Source organism: Macaca nemestrina, chromosome 2, assembly GCF_043159975.1.
Source record: "Macaca nemestrina isolate mMacNem1 chromosome 2, mMacNem.hap1, whole genome shotgun sequence".
NCBI classification, from domain to species: domain Eukaryota; kingdom Metazoa; phylum Chordata; class Mammalia; order Primates; family Cercopithecidae; genus Macaca; species Macaca nemestrina.
In genome coordinates, this window is record NC_092126.1 from 186,646,344 (window position 1) to 186,669,150 (window position 22,807).

The window sequence follows — 22,807 nt, forward strand, 5'->3', positions numbered from 1 at the left end:
TTTCTCTAAAGAACCATGACTAATACATGAAGTATTTCAGGGTAAGTTTCCTAATACCAATTCACTATGGCCAACAGATAGGATCACATATCTTGCACTACATTGCATTGCTGAAGCCCTAGTGATCATCTAAGTCAGAGCACACAAAAATTATCTATAAAATATGATATTCAAAACCAATATTCAGTATTAGAGAAACACAAAGTTATCTACTCTCCAACTGTCATTAAAATAAAATGTGATGTAATATCCAACAGCACTTTTGTTTTCCTAACACTCAATTTTGTCTTAATGTTTAAGTAACAGGTACTCCACTGTTGAAAATGGTATTTGATTTTATATACTATAGTGGCCATATCTGAGCCCAATACAACTATGTAACAAAGATCTCATCCACCATGTACACATTAAACATAGGTTTTAAAAGTTATCTTACTGATGCAGAGATATGCACTATCTACCTCAACTTAGTGAAATTCTTAAGTCTTGCAAAACATGGTTTAGCCTATGACTACAGGTCCTATTTCTCACTATATACCTCCACTCCAGTCAAATGATTTCCACTGCATCCCTACAGGCCAAATGATTCTCAACATTCCTAAAACTTGATACATACATGAAATAATTCTGTACCTTTGCTCAAGCCACTCCCTTCACCTAGAAGTTGCCTTCTCCCTTTTTTTCAAGCCCATATGCGATTCCTTCACAGTTTTTTTTTTGAAAGAGCTGACATGCAACTTCTTATTCCCAATTTTCCCTGACCAGAATTAACCTCTCCTTTTATTATTATTTCACAAAACATTACTCAGAACAACCTGAAGACACATTCTTCGGTCTAGTGATTCTGTATAATTATCGTTGTGCTTCAAAATACCCCTTGAGGGTAGAAAAATCTGTCTTAGGCACAACAACAGGGTATTTGGCATAGAGGAACATAAAACAGAAGTTTGTTAAATTGAATTCAGGACAATGATTAAAAGAAAAAGTATATGTTGACACAAACGAATTGATAAGTGTTTTAGAAAATTCATAATTCTCTTTTCATTTCTGTAAGCCTAAAACGTTATTTGTTCAGACTACTCATCCTTTTTCCATAATTACTAACCAGGGATGCTCAATTTCCTACTGAAATGACTATTTATTGGTCTGTTCACAGGCACACTCTGAATGCCTAATTCTGTAACTATATAAGCATGATATTACTAGTGGAAAGATGATTTTAAGTAAAAAAAAAAATTATGGAATCTACGATTAAATTTCCTGTATTTTATGTAGCACATTATACAATTTCAAAATGTTTAAATTCTTTACAGGAAGAGCTTTTTTTTTCAATTAAAAAGTTATTCCTTAGAAATACATTATTTATAATACCAAATAGAGTTTACATCGTGTATTGCCAATTATATTGTCTACATGTCTCTTCCACCCATGACATATTTGTAAAATCAACTGAATTAGTGTCTATGTAAAAATGTAATTGTTAAAATGGTCAATCAAATTAGCATGGGTCAGTGAAACTGAGTACCTGAAAACTTTATATGACTTCAATTAGATATAATTACAATTTTAATGTATGGATATAAATGCTAGTTTACATGTTATAAACTGATTAATGGTTCTGGTGGATTTTAAATACTGTAACCTGTATTGATATCTGGATTATTTTCATTCTTGATATTTTCAGTAGCCTCTTTTAAAAGTTCTTCACCCTTACTGAATAATTCCTTATTTTAACCTATAAATAGCATTAAGTAAAGCTCCATTACTACCAGTAATCTATCCTCTTCATTAAAAAAGAAAAAAAATAATTGCACATTTTTAAAAACTTATTTATACTATCAATCTATTCTACTGTTCATAAGATTACACACACACACACACACACAGAGTCACACACACACAGTCACACACACACACACACATATATGAAAAGTATTTTAGAAAAGTTTCATTCATTTCTTGACAGTGACAAACATGACCCACTTAATATACTCAACAATACTAATGTTTGTTCATTTTAATGGAAATAAGAGAATAAACATAAAAGCATAACCCTAGTTTAAGATATTTACCTCAGAAAGTTTGATGAGAGCTCTAGTAGAATAAACAAAAATTTAAGAAAAATAAACTCACAGTATATAAAACTTACTAATCTAAAGAAGCAAATGGGCTGTTAGAGAGGAAGATTTAACTCTTCATAGGATATTTTAGTTGAAAATACACACTTAGTGAATAACTGTTGTTGTAAAATGTCAAATTCAAACAGCAATATGTTAAAGATTCCAAAAGAATAAAACATATTTGGATCAATTTTTCCTTGAGACTTAAATGTGAAGATATAATAGAAGAAGCAATGTGAAAATGTCAACAAAGAATGTGATTAATAAAACTACTATTTCTAAGGAAAAAAAGGAAAGCTAACCCAAGTGTATCTGAAAACATGTGACTGCCTCTATCATTCAATATTTTGATTAACTAGACAAAAATCAAAGCAAAATGCTTTACAAACCACTTTTATTTTAGCTTAGTATGAAAACAAGTAGACATATACTGTAATGTGAAAATGATGCAAAATATATAAAAATATACAAAAAGTCAAGTACAACCATAGCTAAAATGTTGGTCCATGAAACACTATATTTTGCAAATTACACATCCTTACAAGCATTTAAATACAACTATTTCAGTTAACAAAAACCTAATCACCTTGTATCTTTTTACCAAGTTCAAAAATGCATAATATTTTAGTAGACTTGTATTTTGTATTAAAAACCAAATTGTTAATATTTGCACAATCCATTTATACTGTGGTAGTTTAAAGTTTATGCACAAATACTCATTGAGGGTATCAAATGTAACATAAATATAACATACATAAACTTATACATAGAAATTTATATTTAAGGAAAATATTTATATGGGAGATATTCTAATGTTACTATGTATAAACACAGCATTAAAGAATAATTACTAATTTAAGAGAAAGGAAGGATCTTTACATATCATTCCCACTGATTACCAGTTCTAACTGTATTTCAACCTTCTGTATGGGATTTGTTATATGTCAAAATTCATAACAAGTAGGCCACAAATTTCACTGTTCCATCAATTGTTAGGAGATCTGAAAAATCTAACAATGATGGTGATTTTTCAAAGATATTTAAACTTACCCCATTTAATGGATATGTTTTCCATCCTAGTTCTCCCAGCACAGTTGTTGTATCAAGCAACACGACTGGAATTAAATAGAAAATAAAAATTCCATGAATTTCTCAACTAATGCAAAAATATATTAAATTATTAAAGTTATTTAAATCATTAATGTCAATTATGCTTACTATTATTCACTGAATTAAGTTTAATGAGTTATCTTACTTCAGAAATTATTTATGTATTAAATAATATAAAATAGTATTAAGTAATGATAAAATGCATAAAGTATTTAGAAATTAAACTACGTATATTTTTGTTAAACAATTCTAAATGAAATTATTAAACAGAATTAAGTCATTTTTAATAGCAGATGTTTAAAACTGATAAAATAACTACTTTGCTTTTCCCCTACTTTCATATACAGTCTTTATACACCACATTCAGTAAGAAAATCCTGTATTAAAGCAGACTTAAATGTGTAAAAAATTCTCTTTTTGTGTTATTAAATGTCCTTATAATCAGTAAAATAATAAAAAATCATCTTGAAAAATCTTACAATCTTTAAAGCATTGACTGCATTATTATTATATATACTAGGTAGCTTACTTATGGCTAAAGGGTGTGAAACCAAATGTAAAAACCATCCATCTCTTTTCCTGACCAAAGGTAATCCATAATGTGGTCAAAAAAGCAGACACGTAAACACATAATAACATTTTCTGTTAAATTATAAAAGTGAAGACTGTACTAACACCCTAGCAATTAAGTTAGCCTAAGTTGGGTTGGCAGTTCTGGAAGAACTTCACAAAGGGGATCCAATTTGAACTGGTCTAGGATGAGGGGGTTTCAATCAGATATATGATTTTTGTTTTATTTTAGAATACTTTCTATAAACTAACTGAAATATGACTAAATCAGTTCGCAGTTGTAGGCGTGGAGACTATTTGGGGGAGGTTAGGTGATAGAAATGATGGGGAAAGACAGATGGAGATCAACCAAGGAGGGTTTTTGTAGTGTTTCTGACAGGTAAATGTGTAGAGCTCATGATTCAGCAGATATTTACTTTTAACTACTACCTCCTAGGCCTCCAGATGTCAGCAGGATATGGACCTAACTCTGAGAAACAATGCTTTGGTATCTCATCATTAATTCTGGTTTTTCATCTTGCCAAGGAAGTGGAATACCTTTTTCCTCTTTTTTTCTTCCTTTTTTTTTAAGAGACAGGTCTTGTTCTGATGCTCAGGATGGAGTTCAGCGGCACAATCATAGATCATTGAAGCTTTGAACTCCTAGGCTCAAGGCGATCCTCCTGCTGCAGCCTTCTGAGTAGCTGGGACTACAGGCATGCACCACTGTGCCCAGCTAATTTTTTCATTTGATGCAGAGAGAAGGTCTTACTATGCTATGCAGATAGGTCTCAAATTCCTGGCCTCGAGTGATCCTTCCACCTTGGCCTCCCAAAGTGCTGGGATTACAGGCGTGAGCCAAGGCACCCAGTTGAGGGTTTCTCATTTATAATTTTAAAAAATGCAATTGTGAGTATGTTATTTGGCATCTGCCATTTGGTGTCTAAGGATTCCGAAGTTTTACTTAGGTGAACCACTGTGATAAATTTTATTGATACATTTTAAAATATGAAAGTATCCTTAAATTCCTAGGTTAAACTCTGCTTACTCATTGCAGAATATTCCTTTAGTATTGTTAAAATCTATTAACTAAACATACATTTGTAAAACTAAGCCATAATTTTTAATTAATTTTTATTGTGAAAAATTTTCAAACACCTTTTGAAGTAGAAAAAAATAGCACAATGAACCCTCACATACTCTTCACTCAGGTTCAATAATTAGCAATTAATGTCCAATCTTGTCTCATCTATACATTTTTAACTACTTCCCCACTGCAAGATTTATTTGAAGTAAATTTCAGGAATTATATCATTTCACCTGTATAAGAATTCAACATGTATTTGTAAAATACTCTTTTAATATACCTATAATACCTTAATTCATTAATATAAAAAAATTCCTTAATGCAATGAAATATCTAGACAGTGTTCAATATTCTTTATTGTCTCAATTTATTTGAAAAAGAAACAGATTCAAGTAAGTGCTAATAAGTTAGGTGGCATTCCTGTTTAAGTGTTTTTTTTTAAATCTATAAATTTCCCCACTTTTTATCAGTTAGATTTATTAAAATTTGTTTGGCTTACAACAAATCCATCCTCTTCAAATGTACATTTCTGTAAATCATGACAAACTCCTACAGCCATGAAACCACGTCTACAATCAAGCTAGAGAATATGGCCTTTACCCTTCCAAAATTTCTTGTGGCCCTTTATAAGGAATCCCTTTCCTATCCTCTGGCAACCACTAATCTGATCTCCTTTCCTGTAGCTTTGCCTTTTCCAGAGTGTCAAATAAACGAAATCATATAGCATGTAGCCTTTTGAGCCTGGTTTCCCTACTTCGCATATGCATTTGAGATACATCTATGTCACTGCTTGTTTCAACTGTTCCTTGTTATTGCTGAAAACAATTCCACTGTATGGAATTCCCTAGCTGAAGGACGTGGGGCTATTTCCAGTTAAGAATATTATGTATAGGTCACTCCAAGCTTTCCTATATAGATTTTTTGTATGAACCTATGCTTTTATTTCTCCAGGGTTAATAACTAGGAGTAGGATTGGTGGGTTATACAGAAAATGTGTGTTTTTTAAATAGACTATCCATCTGGATTCCAAAACTGCTGTGAAATTTTAGATTCTCAGTAGGGAAACGTATGGTTTTCCCATTCCTGTACATACCAGGACTTGATTTTGTCCAGTTTTTTAAAGTCATTCTATCAGGTATGCAACAGTATCTCATTATTGTTTTAATATATACTTCACTAAATGGATAGAAACATCAGTATTTCTTTTGGTGATTTTTAAATGTTTGTAAGTTTAATTCTAATTTTCTCATCAAAGAGTTCTGCAGAAAATTCACTGGTACAGCCTACAAATCACAATATTCAAATCAAGGGGTTCAAAGGAGCTAAGTGTCTAAAAATCTCTAAAGCGTATTGAAATCGATAAACAGCTATTTCCTTTTTATAAGTTTTATATAGGAATTATGACCAGTAAGTTAATTCATTTAATTATTATTGTTTCTAAAACATATTAAGGCTGCTTTGTTCTCAGTATTCATAATTGTAAACTGTGAAGTATATTCACAAATAAAAAAGAAAAATATGAATGTACCTATTACAGTGCAAATGCTTAGGAAACATTTTTTATTGTTGTTTCGTAGTATCTTCCAGAAAAAAGATTTACCTAACTGCTTTATTTCATTAAATTGCAATCATACCTCTTAAAAATTCTTAAAAATAGTAAGATTCCAAATTTGCATTTCAGACAGGTGAATGATACTTTAATATCAAAACAAAATTCAGAATTTTGGATATATGTGATAAATATTTTAATTTTATCATTTGTTTCACATACAAAAAAACCCCCACAAATTCAGGTTTTTCAGGCACACTAATTACATTGAACCCAGCAAGGTGAGAGCTCCTCCTGCTGGCTCCAAACAAAAGTTATCTAGACCCTACCAGAGAGCAAAATCACTGTAAACTCAGTAGGAGGAAAAAAAATTACATCGGCATTAGCATCGGTAAAAAAGTCAATACTTTTCCATTTTTAATATAATAGCTATGTTTAAATAGGAAGATTAACACCTATTATTTATGTAAAGAGTATAAATGAAACTACAATTATTTGTTCATAGCATAATAAATGAGAAACTGAATAAAAAAAATAGCCTGGGGTCATCAAAATAAAGTTCTGAAAATACACGTTTTGTTTTGTAAGCAACATAATGCATACGACATGTCTGTATAACTGCATACAATTTTCCTATTAACTTTTAGAAAAAAACTTCCAGCATATTGTATTTCTTTCTGAATGTGTCCTTTAGTGTATTAGAGTTGCCTTTATTCATGCTTTTGAAAATTATAAGAAAATGTCATTGTGTTTTAAAAGAAAATATCTGGATTAAATATGAAAGTTATTATTACCTAAGAACAAAAAACTAAATATTAATTTATTGTCTTTAAATATTTTATCAAGTCTTTACTACATTATTTTAGTAAATCTAAAAGGTATTAGTTTAAAAACAATCAGCATATTGATTTATAGTATATCATAGAAGATCATCTTTATTCAAACAGCACAGTAAGAAAAAGATGAGATTTTATTCATAAATCACTTTGAAAAATTAAACAAGGACGAGATAAATCAAGCCACTAAGAAAGTAGCTATTCTTTTAGGATAATTTTGTTGTAAAAATTTAAGTCAATGTCATGTAAATTGAGTCCAAAGATTTATCAATATGTTTTAAAGTTCAGACAATCATAAATACATGTTTCAGAACTTTGTCTAACAAACCTTATGAAAAATAAAGTAAGGGGTTTCTTCCTAGAATCATTCAATTTAGAAACTTTAAGGTCCAGCTTAAAGGTTCTAAGTTACTAAGTCACTCAGTAACAACACATCAGCAGAGGTTTATGATGGTTCTATGTTCCACTAACTGTTAACACTCTACTAGATGTTTTTTTCCCATCTGAAAAAACACAAGTAAACAAAGTTTCAGATACAATCAGAGAATACTTCAAATTACAGATATATAAACAAACATGTACCTTTCTACATTACACTTTAGAAGCAGTCCATTTGAATATAATAATGTTTAAATGCTTTAAACTGATATTTAGATTATCAAATTAATCCAGTTTTAACATCACTGCATATTTCTGAAAGGTAAGAACCAAAAATTTTTACTTTCGGATATACATAATATGGGGATCTACCCTCACATAGAGTTGCAACCATATTTAAATCTGAAAAAAAAACGAACATAGATTGCTTTAAATAGACACTGAATTATGTTGACTCCTGATATGGTCCTCTCTGTATTGGGAATATTTTACGGAAAAATTTTCTAAAGAGGATCATACTTTCTTAAAAACAACGAAGCTACTTTTATCTAGAACCTGAGATCAATTATTTGTTCATTAGGTGTACTTACAACATTTTGTTTTGTTGTGGTGGTTATTCTTATTTTTTGACGTTTTTGCTTGTTTCCTTGTTTTTAACATAGAGGGCATTCATTATTAATTTTATCTATCCCTTCAGTTACATCTGAAATTGAAAATTTGATTTTTAAGTATAAGGTAATGTGAAAATAGTGAGGTTAACTTTTTCTAATTAGAGAATAAAATCAAGTTTAGAACTTTTGAACTTACACCTTTCATTTTTCTACTCTGCTAGAGAGTATGTTTTTCAGAAAACATTCAAATATGTCTGTCCCTTCTTAAAACTAGATAATTCCCTTAGTTATCTAAAATAAGCTACAAAAATCAAAAATTATTTTTCTTCACTGTTATCTGGAATAGGAAAAAAAAGGACAAAACACTGAAGCTATATAATTTTCTTCCTAATTAAATTACTTTCAGGATAAATCAAGTGAAGCAGTTTGCTATTACTTAGAAAGCAAGTTATACTCTAGAGCAAGAACTATATTTCACTCACTCCAAGAACCTCCAGATCCTTATCCTGACTGACAGAGCTATATTTGCTTCAGCCTTATCATCATTCCTAAAACCTGCTATTACCAGCACTTACCACAGAGACCAAAGGATAACTCAGGTGTGGATGTGATCTATCACAAGGTCACCAAACTACAGGTTCCCTCCTGGGCTCCTGAGCAAGGTCATTGAGATTTATTAATGAGTTATCTCAAAAGACGTGCTTTCCTATAAAACTGCTCTGTTATCTCTGTGGTTAAAAATGAGTAAAAGAAAATTTGACATGTCCCTAATTAACAGCATTAGATGCTTCCTCTATTTTGACATCTTCAGCATTTTGTAAGCAAATTCAGTTGAGACCTATATGATTTACATTTGTCTCAATTACTCAGGGATTAAATAGGTAGAAAATACTATTTGGCTATAGTCTTAGATTTTCTAGTCTTGTATTAATAAATGTTGTGAGTCTCTCATCTCTCACAAAGAAGTGCCCCATTTAGCTGAAACCATTGAACATGTTCCCCATTGCTTACACAGCATCAAACATGTGTCTTGCCTTTCTAGTTCTAACCTTTCTTATGTTCCCACTTGTCTTTTATGGGCTTTGGACATTTTCCAATTTTTTGAAGAATATTATGAAACTTAAGGTCTGAAATACACTTAAATCATTGGTTTAACGGTCCTGATAAAAGAGATTATAACTACTTACTTGAAAGTTATATCTACAATATAATGGCCATCTCAATGCAAAACCATTTCTATATAGTGGAAGAAAGGTCTAAAAGAAACTACTGAAACCCTTACTTTAAAAAAAAATAACAGTGGCTTTATGTTGAAAAGGAAAAAAAAAATCTGTGAAAGAAAATTTGAGAATTAAAATTTAGTCTTTTTTCTTGAAGATGGAAAAATTTTTCTTCCTGCCGTTTTGTTTGTTCTCTCCATTACACTTACATGGACATAATGAAAATAGATGTTAACTTCCCTAACTAGGACCTCAGCGGTCAAGAAATGTTACCTGATTTTACATTATACATTTTGACATTATTTCAACAAACATTTATTGAGTCTCTGTTACATTTAAGACTCTATATATTGGAAACTATAGGATATAGAAAGTCTGTAAGTTACAATGCCTACCTTCAAGGTATACCAGTTTTCTACTTTACGACTTTCGCTACTAGGATTTTTGTGTCAACTCACATGCCATAGTTTATTCAAACACATATATAGCAGAACAGATTAAAATGCCCTCATTTAGAAGGTGCAGACAAAAAATGACTGCAGCTATTTAGTAGACTGTGTAGAATTAAATTGCTCTTCTAAAAGGTCAGACATCCCATATCACATCTTCAAAATCACCATCAAAATTGTCAGTAATTGTACCACTTATCGCACTTTTCATAGATGTGCCAAGGACTAAATGCATCGCAGTAGACAACAGAAAGGGAAATAATTTCCTACCTGTAGATACTCTCCAAAACAATCCCAAATACAGGAAATGTCTGCCAAATTTGTCCAAAGAGATAATGTTTTACATAGAGTGGGAGATGTTTTAAAAACAAATTAAACAAGCGTAGGCAACATACCAACAAGACCCTATCTCTACAAATTAAAAATTAAAAAATCAAAATTAGCCAGGTGTGACTGTGTGTGCCTGTAGTCCCCATTATTCAGGAGGCTGAGATGAGAGTTATTGCTTGAACCCAGGAGTTCTAGGCTGCAGCAAGCCACTATTGCACCACTACACTCCAGTCTGAATGACAGAACAAGACCTTGTCTCAAAAATAAATAAATAATTAATTAATTAAGCATTATCAGAGGTAAACACTTTTGTAACCTAACCTTTAGTCATCAGAAATAAGACATCATCAGATAAAAATTTTGTGTTGCCATAATTTTGAAACAAATACATATTAAACAACTTGAAAATGACAGAATTCTTTTGTCCATTGAAATTATAGCCAAATCAAGACAGCACAATTATAACCATTACTTTAACATGTGTGTGAGTGTGAGTGTGTGTGTTGGGGGGGGTGTTTGTGGGTGTGTATCTTCCAAAGAAAATGAATAAATGAGGTAATCGAAAGGGAGCATGAGCAGGAAATGCATGTCTTAGAAAAGAACATTCTTAACCAACTGTTGGAAAAGCAGTATAGTATAAGCAGGAAGGCAGGTGCCGGATGAAATTTAAACGGCCACTGTACTTGGTTTGTGACGGCAAAAGTCAAGGGCTATTTACATATGATCTTTCTGAGATGTAGTTAAGAGGCAAAGTGGTCTCTGGAAAAAAATAAAATCAAAGTGGGCATTTGTTTTGAGCCCAGAATGAGTTCTGAGAAGACACACATTTGTATCTTTTGGAATCATCTTCTCTGTTCCCTGTTGGCCCCAAACCCTGAAGCACTGACTGCCCTCACACTGCTCACTCTCAGTCCAAACCCTGGACATCTATCCCCATCTCTGACTGTGTACAGTGTTCAAATTATCCCCCCTATTATCTGATAACCAACATCCATCATATGAAGAAAACAATTTAACTAAAATAGCATACAAATGTGTTTATGAAATATCATTTCCTCTCTTCCCTTTTGCGTTATTTATTTATCCAAGTTAAATTTGAATTGATTATAGCACCTTTCAGGTAACACTGACTTGGGACTTTTCATGGCATACCTAATATCACGACACACAAGCAATTTTTCACATTAATATATTGGAAGAGACTTCCTAAATCTCCAACTTGTATCATGTCCCAAGAAATTTAACCATTGTTTAGGTTACATAGTAGATAGGAATCTACTTCGTGGGTTCTCTACTTTGCTTTAATACTGTATGCTTGGCCAAGCTGTATTTCTTATCCTACTAATTGTTGGGTGTTGCTCTAACCTAAACCATGTAATCCTCTAACCGTAGTATCAACCCTAGCTCTCAATAAACTATGATCTTCTTAGCCACCCTACTAGGGTAGCATGGCTACTCTATATATGACAATAAGAGTAACACACAAAAGTTTGCTTGCTGTGTCATGGGTCATGATTGCCTCCTCTTCAACTTTTGAATCTCTCTTGTTAATTAATCCACTTCACGAGTATTCAAGAGAAATCTAAGAACAATGGTGTTTTTTTTCTTGGATTCCCCCACCCCGTTTCTCCAGCTGATTTCTGAATTATCTATACTCTAGTTCCTTTAGATGATAAAAAAGGCAGAGCTGAACTGCCAATATTCTACAAGCAGCTAACTAAATTCTATTCACAAACATTCAGATTTCACAGTAACCTGCTCACAAAACATGGTTATTGGGTCATTAAACCAGATACAATAATATACATTCTGGGGAGATGCTACAAAAAATAATTTAAATGAAAACGTTATTTTCTAATCATTTTACCATGTTTTCAACATCTTTGACTGCCTAAAAATTATGTGTTGTCATCTGTATAGCTAAATTGGATTGTAGTAGTTTAGTAAGTAACATTGACTGTAGAACAGAGTAGTCTATAATGAGAGAAATGGGCAGGAAAAACATGAAGACTTTAAAAAAAAATATTAAGACAACCAGTTGTCATATCATTTACACATTAAACAGCTTTTTGCACAATTATTTGATAAATAAAATCATGAGAATTATGTAGGACAAGTTCCTACTGGAAACTATTGAGGAAATGTCACAGTGAATGTGATGCCAAATTTAGAGACATATGAACTGTAAGGCAGCTAATCTTTTTTGGCATATTTCTGTATTGCAGAGGAGTCAGGAGGAGGAATGGTTCATAAATGAAACATTTACAAATGTGACCCATGCCAAGAGCAGCATGGCTTCAATATAGAGAAAAGAATGACAGATGGAAGCTTTATGGTTGGCATAAACTATAAAATACAATAAATGCATTATTATCATTACCCTGTAGGGAAGCAAATCATTAAGTACTATTGTCAAATTGTTTATCATCAGAACTTTCTGCAATAAAGTAAGTGCAAAAGGAATGATAATGACATTTTAACATGTAGGCAAATGGAAAATATTTTATTCAATATGGGTTCCCCAAGTATAATTAAGCATAAGAAAGCAAATGTAGGCTTTCATAAGACATTGATCAGTTTTCTTAACTTACTGACTACCCAAGATATAGATTATGGCAAAGAAATCTATAATGTTCAGAAACTATTAATATTTTGATGACTAAGTGAAATAATCAGGTTCAAAATTCTATCCTCAGCTTTTGTGACTGAAAAGATTAATACTTATCTTTCCGAAGAGGCATGATCATATTTTAAGAGACTGGTTCTTGTTAATCAGGCATACAGGAGACTCATTTATAAATGAGATTGATTTATTCACTGATGATTTAATTCCCCAGGGAATGTCCTTCCCTGCAGGTAAATACATTCAAAAGACCAAATTACAGATAAAGATTTCTTAGAGAGTACTAAATTACTAGAAAGGAGTGACCCTGTTTTACTTTTTAAAAATCCTCTAGATCTATTTCCACTTAATAAATGAATGATTGTACCTACCCATTTTAAAGCTGTTAAATTTGAACAGTGCTGAAGAAACACAGATAAATTTTTTATTTACAGGAATTATTTTTCGAATACAGGTATTGCCAACTATAACACTAGTATTTCAGACACTATTTACAAAATATGTAATATTTTGTATTCCCATAGTTATTGTCTTCCCATAGTTATTGTCTATCCTTTATTGGCTAAATTTTAGAAGGCCTAGTTTTATTTATTTATTTATTTTTTTTTTTGAGACGGAGTCTTGCTCTGTTGCCCAGGCTGGAGTGCAGTGGCGTGATCTCCACTCACTGCAAGCTCTGCCTCCCGGGTTCACGCCATTCTCTAGCCTCAGCCTCCCAAGTAGCTGAGACTACAGGCGCCCGCCACCATGCCCGGCTAATCTTTTGTATTTTTAGTAGAGACGGGGTTTCACCATGTTAGCCAGGATGGTCTCGATCTCCTGACGTGATCCACCCGCCTCGGCCTCCCAAAGTACTGGGATTACAGGCATGAGCCACCGCGCCCAGCCAAGTTTTAATTTTTTGGAAAGAAAAATAGTTCTACCTGTACATTCACTTGATTTATAAACCAACATTTTTTCCCAAAGTTTCTTACATGTGAGTAAAATTCTGATTCTATAGATTGATTTTATTTTCAAATAAGGACAATGACATTTGCTGACCATGACTCATGATTTGGGGAAGAAGCTAAAATTTTAGGTATAGAGTCCAATATTAGTTGGCCAGGTTGCTTCTGTCATAAACTGCCTTTTTTTATTTTTTTTAATTTATGAGACAAGGTCTCCTCTGTCACTCCCGCTGAAGTGCAGCAGCATGATCTCTGCTCACTGCAAACTCCACCTCCCCTGCTCAAGTGATTCTCCTGCCTCAGTTTCCCAAGTAGCTGGGAGTACAGAAGTGCACCACCATGCTCGGCTCATTTTTGTACTTTTTTCTACAGATGAGGTTTCTCCATGTTGCACAGGCTAATTTTGAACTCCTAGGCTCAAGTGATCTTGAGCCACCTTGGCCTTGACCTTATGCAACCCTGGCCTCCCAAAGGGCTGTGATTACAGGTGAGAGCCACCCAGGGCCAGCCTTAACTTGTCTTTAACAGAGGTAAATATACTGCAGTTCTAATTTTTACTGATGAAGAACAGTAAGAGTTGTATAGACTTACAACCATTGATTTATCAATGAAAATAGTTTCTGTGTAAATTATCTTAATATTTTTATTCTACTTCAGTTGTTCATATTTCATCATATTCCATACAGCTGCCATATTTTGAAAAATGCAAAATTATATGTTCTTCAGGAATCTCTTCTGTATTTTCTCTGTTTTTTCACTTTTCAAAGAAAATTTATCAGTTTAGGGATTTCAACTATTATTTTAATGCTGTCAACCTCCAAAACAGTATCTCCAGCATAAATTTCCTCTATGCTTCAGACACAATTCAGAGGCCTCTCAAATGTAACATGTTCACATCTGTACTCACTGTTTTCTCATTAAATAGGCACCACCTCCTGATTTCTCTGTTTCAGTAACTTTTACCTAGCATCTGCCCAAGTACACAAATTGTGAACCAATATCCTATCCTTAACTCATCCCTCAATATTAACAACAAATCTATCAGTTTGCAAACTGGATGTTGTAAGCAGAATAATATGCCTGTCTCCCAGGTTGTCCATATCCTGATTCTAGGAACTTATGAATGTGTTGTTACATGGAAAAGGAAAATTAAGGTTGCAGATGAATTAAGGTTGCTAATCCGCTAAGGTTGCTAATCTCCCTCAAAATAGGGAGACATTTTATATTGTTTGTGTGGGCCCAATGTAATAACAAAGGTCCTTAAAGTAGAAGAGAAAGCCAGAGAACAAGAGGAAGATGTGACTCCAGAAAGGCAGAGACGCAATATTGCTGGCTCTGAAGAGAGAGGAACGCAGCCAAGGAACATAGGTGGTCTCCAGACATTAAAAAGGGCAAGAAAATGGATTATCTCCTAGAACCTACAGAATGGAATGCAGTTGCACTAACACCCTGATGTTAGCCTAGGGATATCCATGTCAGACCTCTAACCTACAAAACTGTGCAAATAAACGTGTGTTATTTAAACCACTGAATATGTAGTAATTTGTTACAGCAGTAATAGAGAACAAATACAGTAAGGTTTTTAAATCACCTTCAAATATATGGCTTTCTAACCCCTACCAATTCCATCTAACTCAACCGGGATCTCTTTATCTTGTTCCTTTCATTGAATTCAATGCAGCCTCAGTGGTCTATCTGAAATGAAAATTTGATTTCTCCATTTTCTGTTCAAAACTCATTTTCTCTTCAAATTTCTCCTTCTCATTTACAATACTCCTAAAATATTTGCTATGAATGTGTATTTATTTATTCCATACACAGACACATACACACACATATATTTATATATATTTATATATAAACAATCCACTAGGTTCTGTGTATAAAGTTGGATCAAAATAAACATAGGCTCTACCTTCAGGGTGATTACAATCTCCTGTGAAAAAGAGAAAATAACAGAAAGTATAAAATAAATACATAATTATATGTTATGAGAAGTGCTATAAGTCTAATTTAGATTTCAGGCCCATAGAAAAATCTCTTAATGAAGTCAAGAGATCGAGACCATCCTGGCCAGCATGGTGAAAACTCATCTTTACTAAAAATACAAAAATTAGCTGGGTGTGGTGACATGCACCTGTAGTCCCAGCTACTCGGGACACTGAGGCAGGAGAATCACTTGAACCCAGGAGGCAGAGGTTGCAGTGAGCTAAGATTGGGCCACTGCACTCCAGCCTGGGAGACACAGTGAGACCCCATCTCAAAAAAAAAAAAAAAAAAAAAAAAAGTCATGATCAAGCAGAGTTGAAGTATTCTATATATCTTTTTTTTTTTTTAGATTCATGATGTAAATTATATAATAATGAATTGGAAATAAAATATCACAATTATGAGTAGGTGAGGAATTTATAACTAGATACACATAACTGAGAAAACACAAACAAAAAACACAGAATACTTTAAGTAGCTGCAAAATATTGAGAAGAGTACATTGCAGAAGGAATAGCAAGTCCCTGTGATTTTATAAATCCAGTGTTCTAAAAACGATAAACAGTAAGATAAACTTCATGCTTTTGTATCATATTGTGTCAAAGGAAGCTACTAGTATAGGGTCAAAGCACTGACAAAACCACAATAACAGTCTTGAAATCCTGATCATAAAGGGAAGGAAAAAGAACAGAAAAAAATATCGATTAAAAGGAAATCATAATGATTCAGGAGTTCAAACAACTAAAGCAAAAATAAATTTTATTAATTTTAGAATTTAATGTATTCAGAAAAGTTTTCTTTATATATATGTATATATACCTACATATAACTAATCTGAAAGAATCCACTCAAGACTATTTCAATTATTTTTTTAAAACTTATGAAAAAGAAGCACTATCTATTCAGAGTAAAACAAATCAGATGGTGCTCTCTACACAGAAACAGTCAATGCATTATGGCCACTGAGGTTGGAGAATGAGGGGAAAAAAAAACATCAAATGGCATTTAAAAGCATTTAAAAAGAGCTATAGATGTGGCTATAACATCTTTGAAGTTAAATATAGGGATCCCACTGATTTGACACTTTCATCTTGAAGTGGCCAGAACGATACCTTCTACAGACCCCCTGTTTGGTTGGGTTTTCATATAAATTCAATATTTCTGTAAAGTTTCTGTTCTATTAGATACTAGATATATTGAAACCTCAGAAAATAAAAAAATATATATTGAAAAATCTTTACACCTATTACTGCTCTCAAGCTGTAATGATACATTTTGATAATATGCCTTTACGCTTTAGAGGAGCAAACTGTGAATATATGGAGGTATGCAAGCCTCTGTAGGCCAAGACTGCACATTACTGCTGGCTGAAGAGTCCTCTCTTTTCTGAAAGGGGAAGTCAAAATGATATGAACAAGACATAGGTTACTCTGACCATGCGGTAAGTAGTAATTATCTGGTATACACTCAAATATAAGGACAATTATATCCTAGTCACATTATTTACAAAGAAATGGATGATATTATCTTTAAAAAGTTTGGGAGCCCAAAGAAAATGTATAAAGCAACTATAAGAAAATCTTATTAGCTGAATACTTCTGTCTAAGGTCCCAATCCCAGGAGAGGAAGCTGCTTATGTGAGAAACACCAACAGATGCAGTTGTTATCTGCATCTGCAACTCCTCATCGCCTTTGTCAATCATCTGTTAAGTACTCTAAATCCAAGAACTGCAGGAGACACTCAAATAAATATGGAGTGAAGGGCAACAGGTTGAAGGGGAGCAAGTCATTTTTATACCAGAAAGTTATTTTTTTTATAACATACTTCAAAAACTTAGTAAGATACTATACTATGTAAAATTCTGAAAACCAAGGTAACTGAGAACACTTAGCAAACTTATCTAAACTTATGGAGGAACTTACGGAGACAATTTTGAACTTATCCTGTCCAGAAGATTAAACTTCACTTTTTTTATTATTTTCCGAGACAGAGTCTCGCTTTTGTCACCCAGGCTGGAGTGCAATGGTGCCATCTTGGCTCACTGCAACCCCTGCCTCCTGGGCTCAAGTGATTCTCATGCCTCAGCCTCTGGGCTTTTGCCATGTTGGCCAGGCTAATCTTGAACTCCTGGCCTTCAGTGATCCACCCAAGTTAGCCTCCCAAAGTGCTGAAAATATAGATATGAGCCACTGCACCTGGCCCAAATACCCTCTTGATGTAGCACTGGACTCACCTTGAGAAAAACTGACATTTCCATTTTTTCTAGAAATTTAAAATTCCATTTGCTCCAGATCAACTCCAAAATATCACGCATTATACTGAAATGGTCCTACCATATCACCATTAATAATGATGCAACTGAGCTAAAACATCTGGTCAATTCAAAAAACAAAACACAATTTGCAAATATGTACTTGTATGTATCCATTAAGTCTTTCTTTACCTACATTTGTCTTAAAGATGATATTTCTCCAGTATTACCTAAATTCAACAACTACTCTGAGCAACTCTCGTATGACCAACATGATGCTTCTGTGTCCCTGCAGATCTTGGTTTTCATCCCTCAAGCGTTTTTTCTCACCGTTCCATCCCTCAAGTGCAGTGCTCCAGGCCGTACTAAATTTACTTCAAGTTATGAAAAACATCAGATTATTTGGGCCTTTCCATAAGCTAGTATCTTCTCCTCTCAGTGATTACCTACTCAGCCTCAGGCTCAGCTTAAATGGCAGTGCCTGTTAGAAGCATCTTCTGATATCCTTTACCTAAAGGTGGGGAAGTGACAAGTTTAATGGGTCTCCTTAAACTAATGCACATTCCACCATCAAAAGGCATGATGTTATTGTAACTATTGATTTATCTCCCAGAAAAGACTGTTTCATACGTTTAGGGACCTTGGTCACTTTGTTCACTAACTTTTTTCTAGAACCTAGCATCGTATCCTATCAGAAAGTTATTCTAAGAGTCCAGATGAGAAATGATGGTAGCCTTGGCATAAAAAATTATACTAACTCACTCATGAAGGCCACAGCGAATTCTCATCCTCTAAATAAATTTAACCTGTTTACGTCTAGTTTTACTTCTAATTGGAAATTTTGCATACATCTGTTTATATTCCTTTTATATTTGTTTATTATTGGAGTTTATAGTCACTCAGATCTGTACTGTTACTTTCTGAATATAAAATAACTTTCTTTTAAAGATGAGGAATAGGGAACCCTGGAAAAATTAGGAAACATACTAAAGATCCACAGGTAATTAGCATTATCACCAGATTAAAATCCGCTAAATTGTCCCCAGGCATACTGCCTTTCCCACCATGGCATAATAATTCCATGTTCTTAATTAGCACTCATGCTGGTAGGGGGAAACAAGATATAGAATATATCTCCTCTAACTATATCACATAGTTGTTAAGGGCATATTTGATTATACTAAGTGATAATTATTTTTAAAATAGTTGAATTTTAATATTATTTTAATATGTTTTGTATTTTCATTTGTTTTATTTATGTATATTTTTATTTAATTTTATTTTCTGTCACTTTTACTTACAAAAATCTCTGTGAGCTAGTTTTATCCCATCCTCCAATGAAATCTCAAATAGTAACATTAATTTTCCATGCCTTCTTAGTCATAAAATGTTCTCTTTCAAAAATTTAGACTATTTGGCTATAGAAAAAAACAAAATTCTAAATTCATACAACTCTGCACTTCTTTTCTCCATTAAAACCTGAAAGCTTGCAGTGTGAAAGAAAATGTATTTAGATTCTTTTCATAATCTGTCACTCACCAAAGTCAAGCCAATGAGATGAGTGAACTGGAAAATGGTCAAAACTGACTCTCTCTTCTGCGACCATCTTAAGAAAATTCTGCTGGAAAATTCCAGTTTTGTGCCTCTTCCAATTAGTTATTTTGAACTTCTTCCTCACTTCTTAGATCACATCATGCCACCAGGAAGTCATTTGAACATTTGAGACAGTACCCTCTCTAAAGGCTTCTAGGACAGTTCCTTTCTTCATGGCCATGAAATATGTATCTCTGACCCCTAGGCACTAATTATGGGGCTATCTCCTGGTGCAGCCTGGCTTTTGACTCTGCTTTCCTGTCTCAGGCCACCTATCCACAAACTCCTACATCCTCATGCTCCTCAAATTACAGCAAACACGAATTAATCCTTGAATTCATCCCCTTAATGTCCCCTGCACTAAATTAGCCCTTCTCTACTCCAAAACACAGCTCCTTCCAATCTCCCCAAAATAAATTATTTACAATAGTTGAAACTGGACATTTCTAATGCTGGGAAGATAGGTTTTAAAAATCTTTTAACTATGAGCTGTACAGGAACGGTCTAGTGACTCACTTTAGAATTTGTAAGTACTGGCACCCATATATTGTTCTTGAGCTTGGAATTTCAGCTCAGTTTATGCATCTCATTCTAAAATCCTGTAGCGTAATATAATTATTTTAGCTGGCAATTGTTGAATGATTCCTGTATGTCAGGCACTCTGCTAAGCATGCTCTAAGTGCATTACCTCGTTTATTATTTATTTCTAATTTTTTCAATGGCCTTATTACAAATCCCACTTTACCAGTTGAGAAATCAAAGTCCTGAAGAGGAAAGAACCTCCAGGCAGCACAGCCAGTAAGAGGCAGGACCATTTGAATTTAAGTCCAGCCAGCTGGGTCTTAAAGCCCAAGTACCTAACCACTACACCTAAGGCCTCTATGATCTTGTGAATGACAAAGGAATAGGAGAGTTTAAGAATAAGGGAAGTAAGAGCAGCTTATAGGGCTAGAAGACTGAAAGAAAGAAAAGTAATTTCTAATATTTGACATTGGGAAGGGATCCTGCACTCTCCTGGTTTCCCACTGAAGGATTCTAACAAGCAACTATAAAAAATTAACACAGCAAGACTTAAAAGTTAACACGATGTTATATGGAAGTTTTCCTGACACAAAGCCCAAAAATAATTATCTTTATATTTATGTAGAATTCTAGAAATAAAATTCTGTAAAACTTGATTTTAAATTAAACTGATTTTATAAGAGTCCCATTTTACTGCTCACAGTGTGAAATGAATAAATACCAAGTCAGAATCATCCACATTTCTATTGATCAATAAAATATTTAAACCGGCACTTTTTAATGCTATTACCTTTGAGTTTTATGATATTTAACACCTAATCAGCTCAACAGGACCAAAGTAATGGACAAATCTTATGACAAAAGGCTATGGACGTTTTTATTCGGCCAGCAATTTCAAAATTAAAGCCTGCTGGGAAGCTAAACTTCATGTCTTATTTACTTCAGCTTTGAAGGCTGCTCAAGAAGACAGCTCTAACTTTTGATAAGCATATATTTTCCCCCAGGAAATTTCCACTTTTTTCAAATTGTACTGGAAAAAAAGCAGTTACTATGTTAAGTTACGTAGACCAAAAAATCAAATTACAGCTATGACTGTAATTTTGTATGAGTGTAATCATGGAACCTCAACATTTTCAGATGTTTAAATGAGATTACAAACCTTAGAAAATTTTTTAAGAAATATAAGCATAAAGCTATTCAGATGACCTAAGAATAAGGAAAATGAGTAAATTCTAGTCTGGAATGAAAAACATCTTATTTATTTTTTAAGCATATAAACATGACACATGTACCCTGTCTCATAGGATTCTAGAACACTCCTGAATTATTTAGCATTTTATAGCATAATAAATTATATTATTAAATTTTCAAATAAACTTTTAAAATATTAAGATTTATTATTATTTTTTTTAATAGGCGGAGTCTCACTCTGTCACCCAAGCTGGGGTGCAGTGTTGAGCTCTCAGCCCACTGTAATCTCCATCACCTGGGTTCAAGAAATTTTCTTGCTTCAGTCTCTCAAGGCACACCACCACACCCAGCTACTTTCCATATTTTTAGTATAGATGGGGTTTCACCGTGGTGGTCTGGCTGTTCTCAAACTCCTGACCTCAAGTGACCCACCCGCCTCAGCCTCCCAAAGTGCTGGGATTACAGTAAATGTTTATATAACAATTGATTTGGTAACTAATAATTTTCACAAATCTTTATTTCAACATATTTTCTTGCATTTTCTTAGACTTGGACTTGACCAAATTTTTATTAAAGTAGAAATATTAAAAATAATTAAAAACTTAATCTAGGGTTGTTATCACATTTAGAACTTTAATATACATTGGTATAATTTCACTAAGTAAAACAAGCATATTAAAATTAATAGTAAAATCTAATTTGTAAGATACATTTAATGAAATATATGTATAAATAAGACTATCAACTTATACCCATGCAAACAACCATTTTGAAACTTTTTTTAATTTCAAGCCTATGTAGAATGAATGAACACATTTCCCACAGCTAACAGTACTGCAAGTGACTATTACTTGCTATGTCCAACAAAACTGTGAATGTTATAAAACATGTCCCAACAAATTTTTCCATCTTCTTAACATTGGCTTTTGGTACAATGATTAATAAGCTACTGATAATGTGTACTGAATGAATGAACACGATCCTTTCTACTCTACCTACCCCTAGATTACTTGCCCAAATTGTAAGTGATCTGCAATAACTTTATTGCCCACCTTTAGAGGGGAAACTGAATTTTGGCTTCCTATAAAATTGAACTGTTCTGAAGTATACAAAAATACATAAATATTTTTTCATACAATTTATTCCCCATTTAGCAAAAATAACTTCTTGTATAATTCTCTTCTTAAAGATTACAACCCTAGAATCTCAAGAATCTCTTTAAATACTTCATTTCATGAATTATAATTCATATCTATATACCTGTTCATTTAAGCATAGCATGCCCTATCGATTCTATAATAATACATTTTCTTTCTTCTTACGAAAAACATTATTTTGACAACAGCAATGAAGAAACGTTAAAATATGGCGTGCATGTAGGGGATTCCTTAGAGTTCTGTTTGGATCATCCTGCCATTTTGGAATAGAAAAAAAAAAAACGAATCTGTCAG

The 22,807-nt window shown here is 33.1% G+C and overlaps 1 protein-coding gene across 10 annotated transcripts in view; it reads right to left on the reverse strand.

The window, feature by feature from the left end:
- Positions 1 to 22,807, reverse strand: part of LOC105477433 (EPH receptor A6) — a 950,680-nt gene that overhangs the window by 893,372 nt on the left and 34,501 nt on the right. For all 10 annotated transcript variants that reach the window (XM_071092526.1, XM_011733921.3, XM_011733919.3 and 7 more), the window contains exon 2: positions 3,171 to 3,235. In XM_071092526.1, the coding sequence (XP_070948627.1) occupies positions 3,171 to 3,235 (65 nt within the window). The remainder of the gene's footprint in view (positions 1 to 3,170; positions 3,236 to 22,807) is intronic.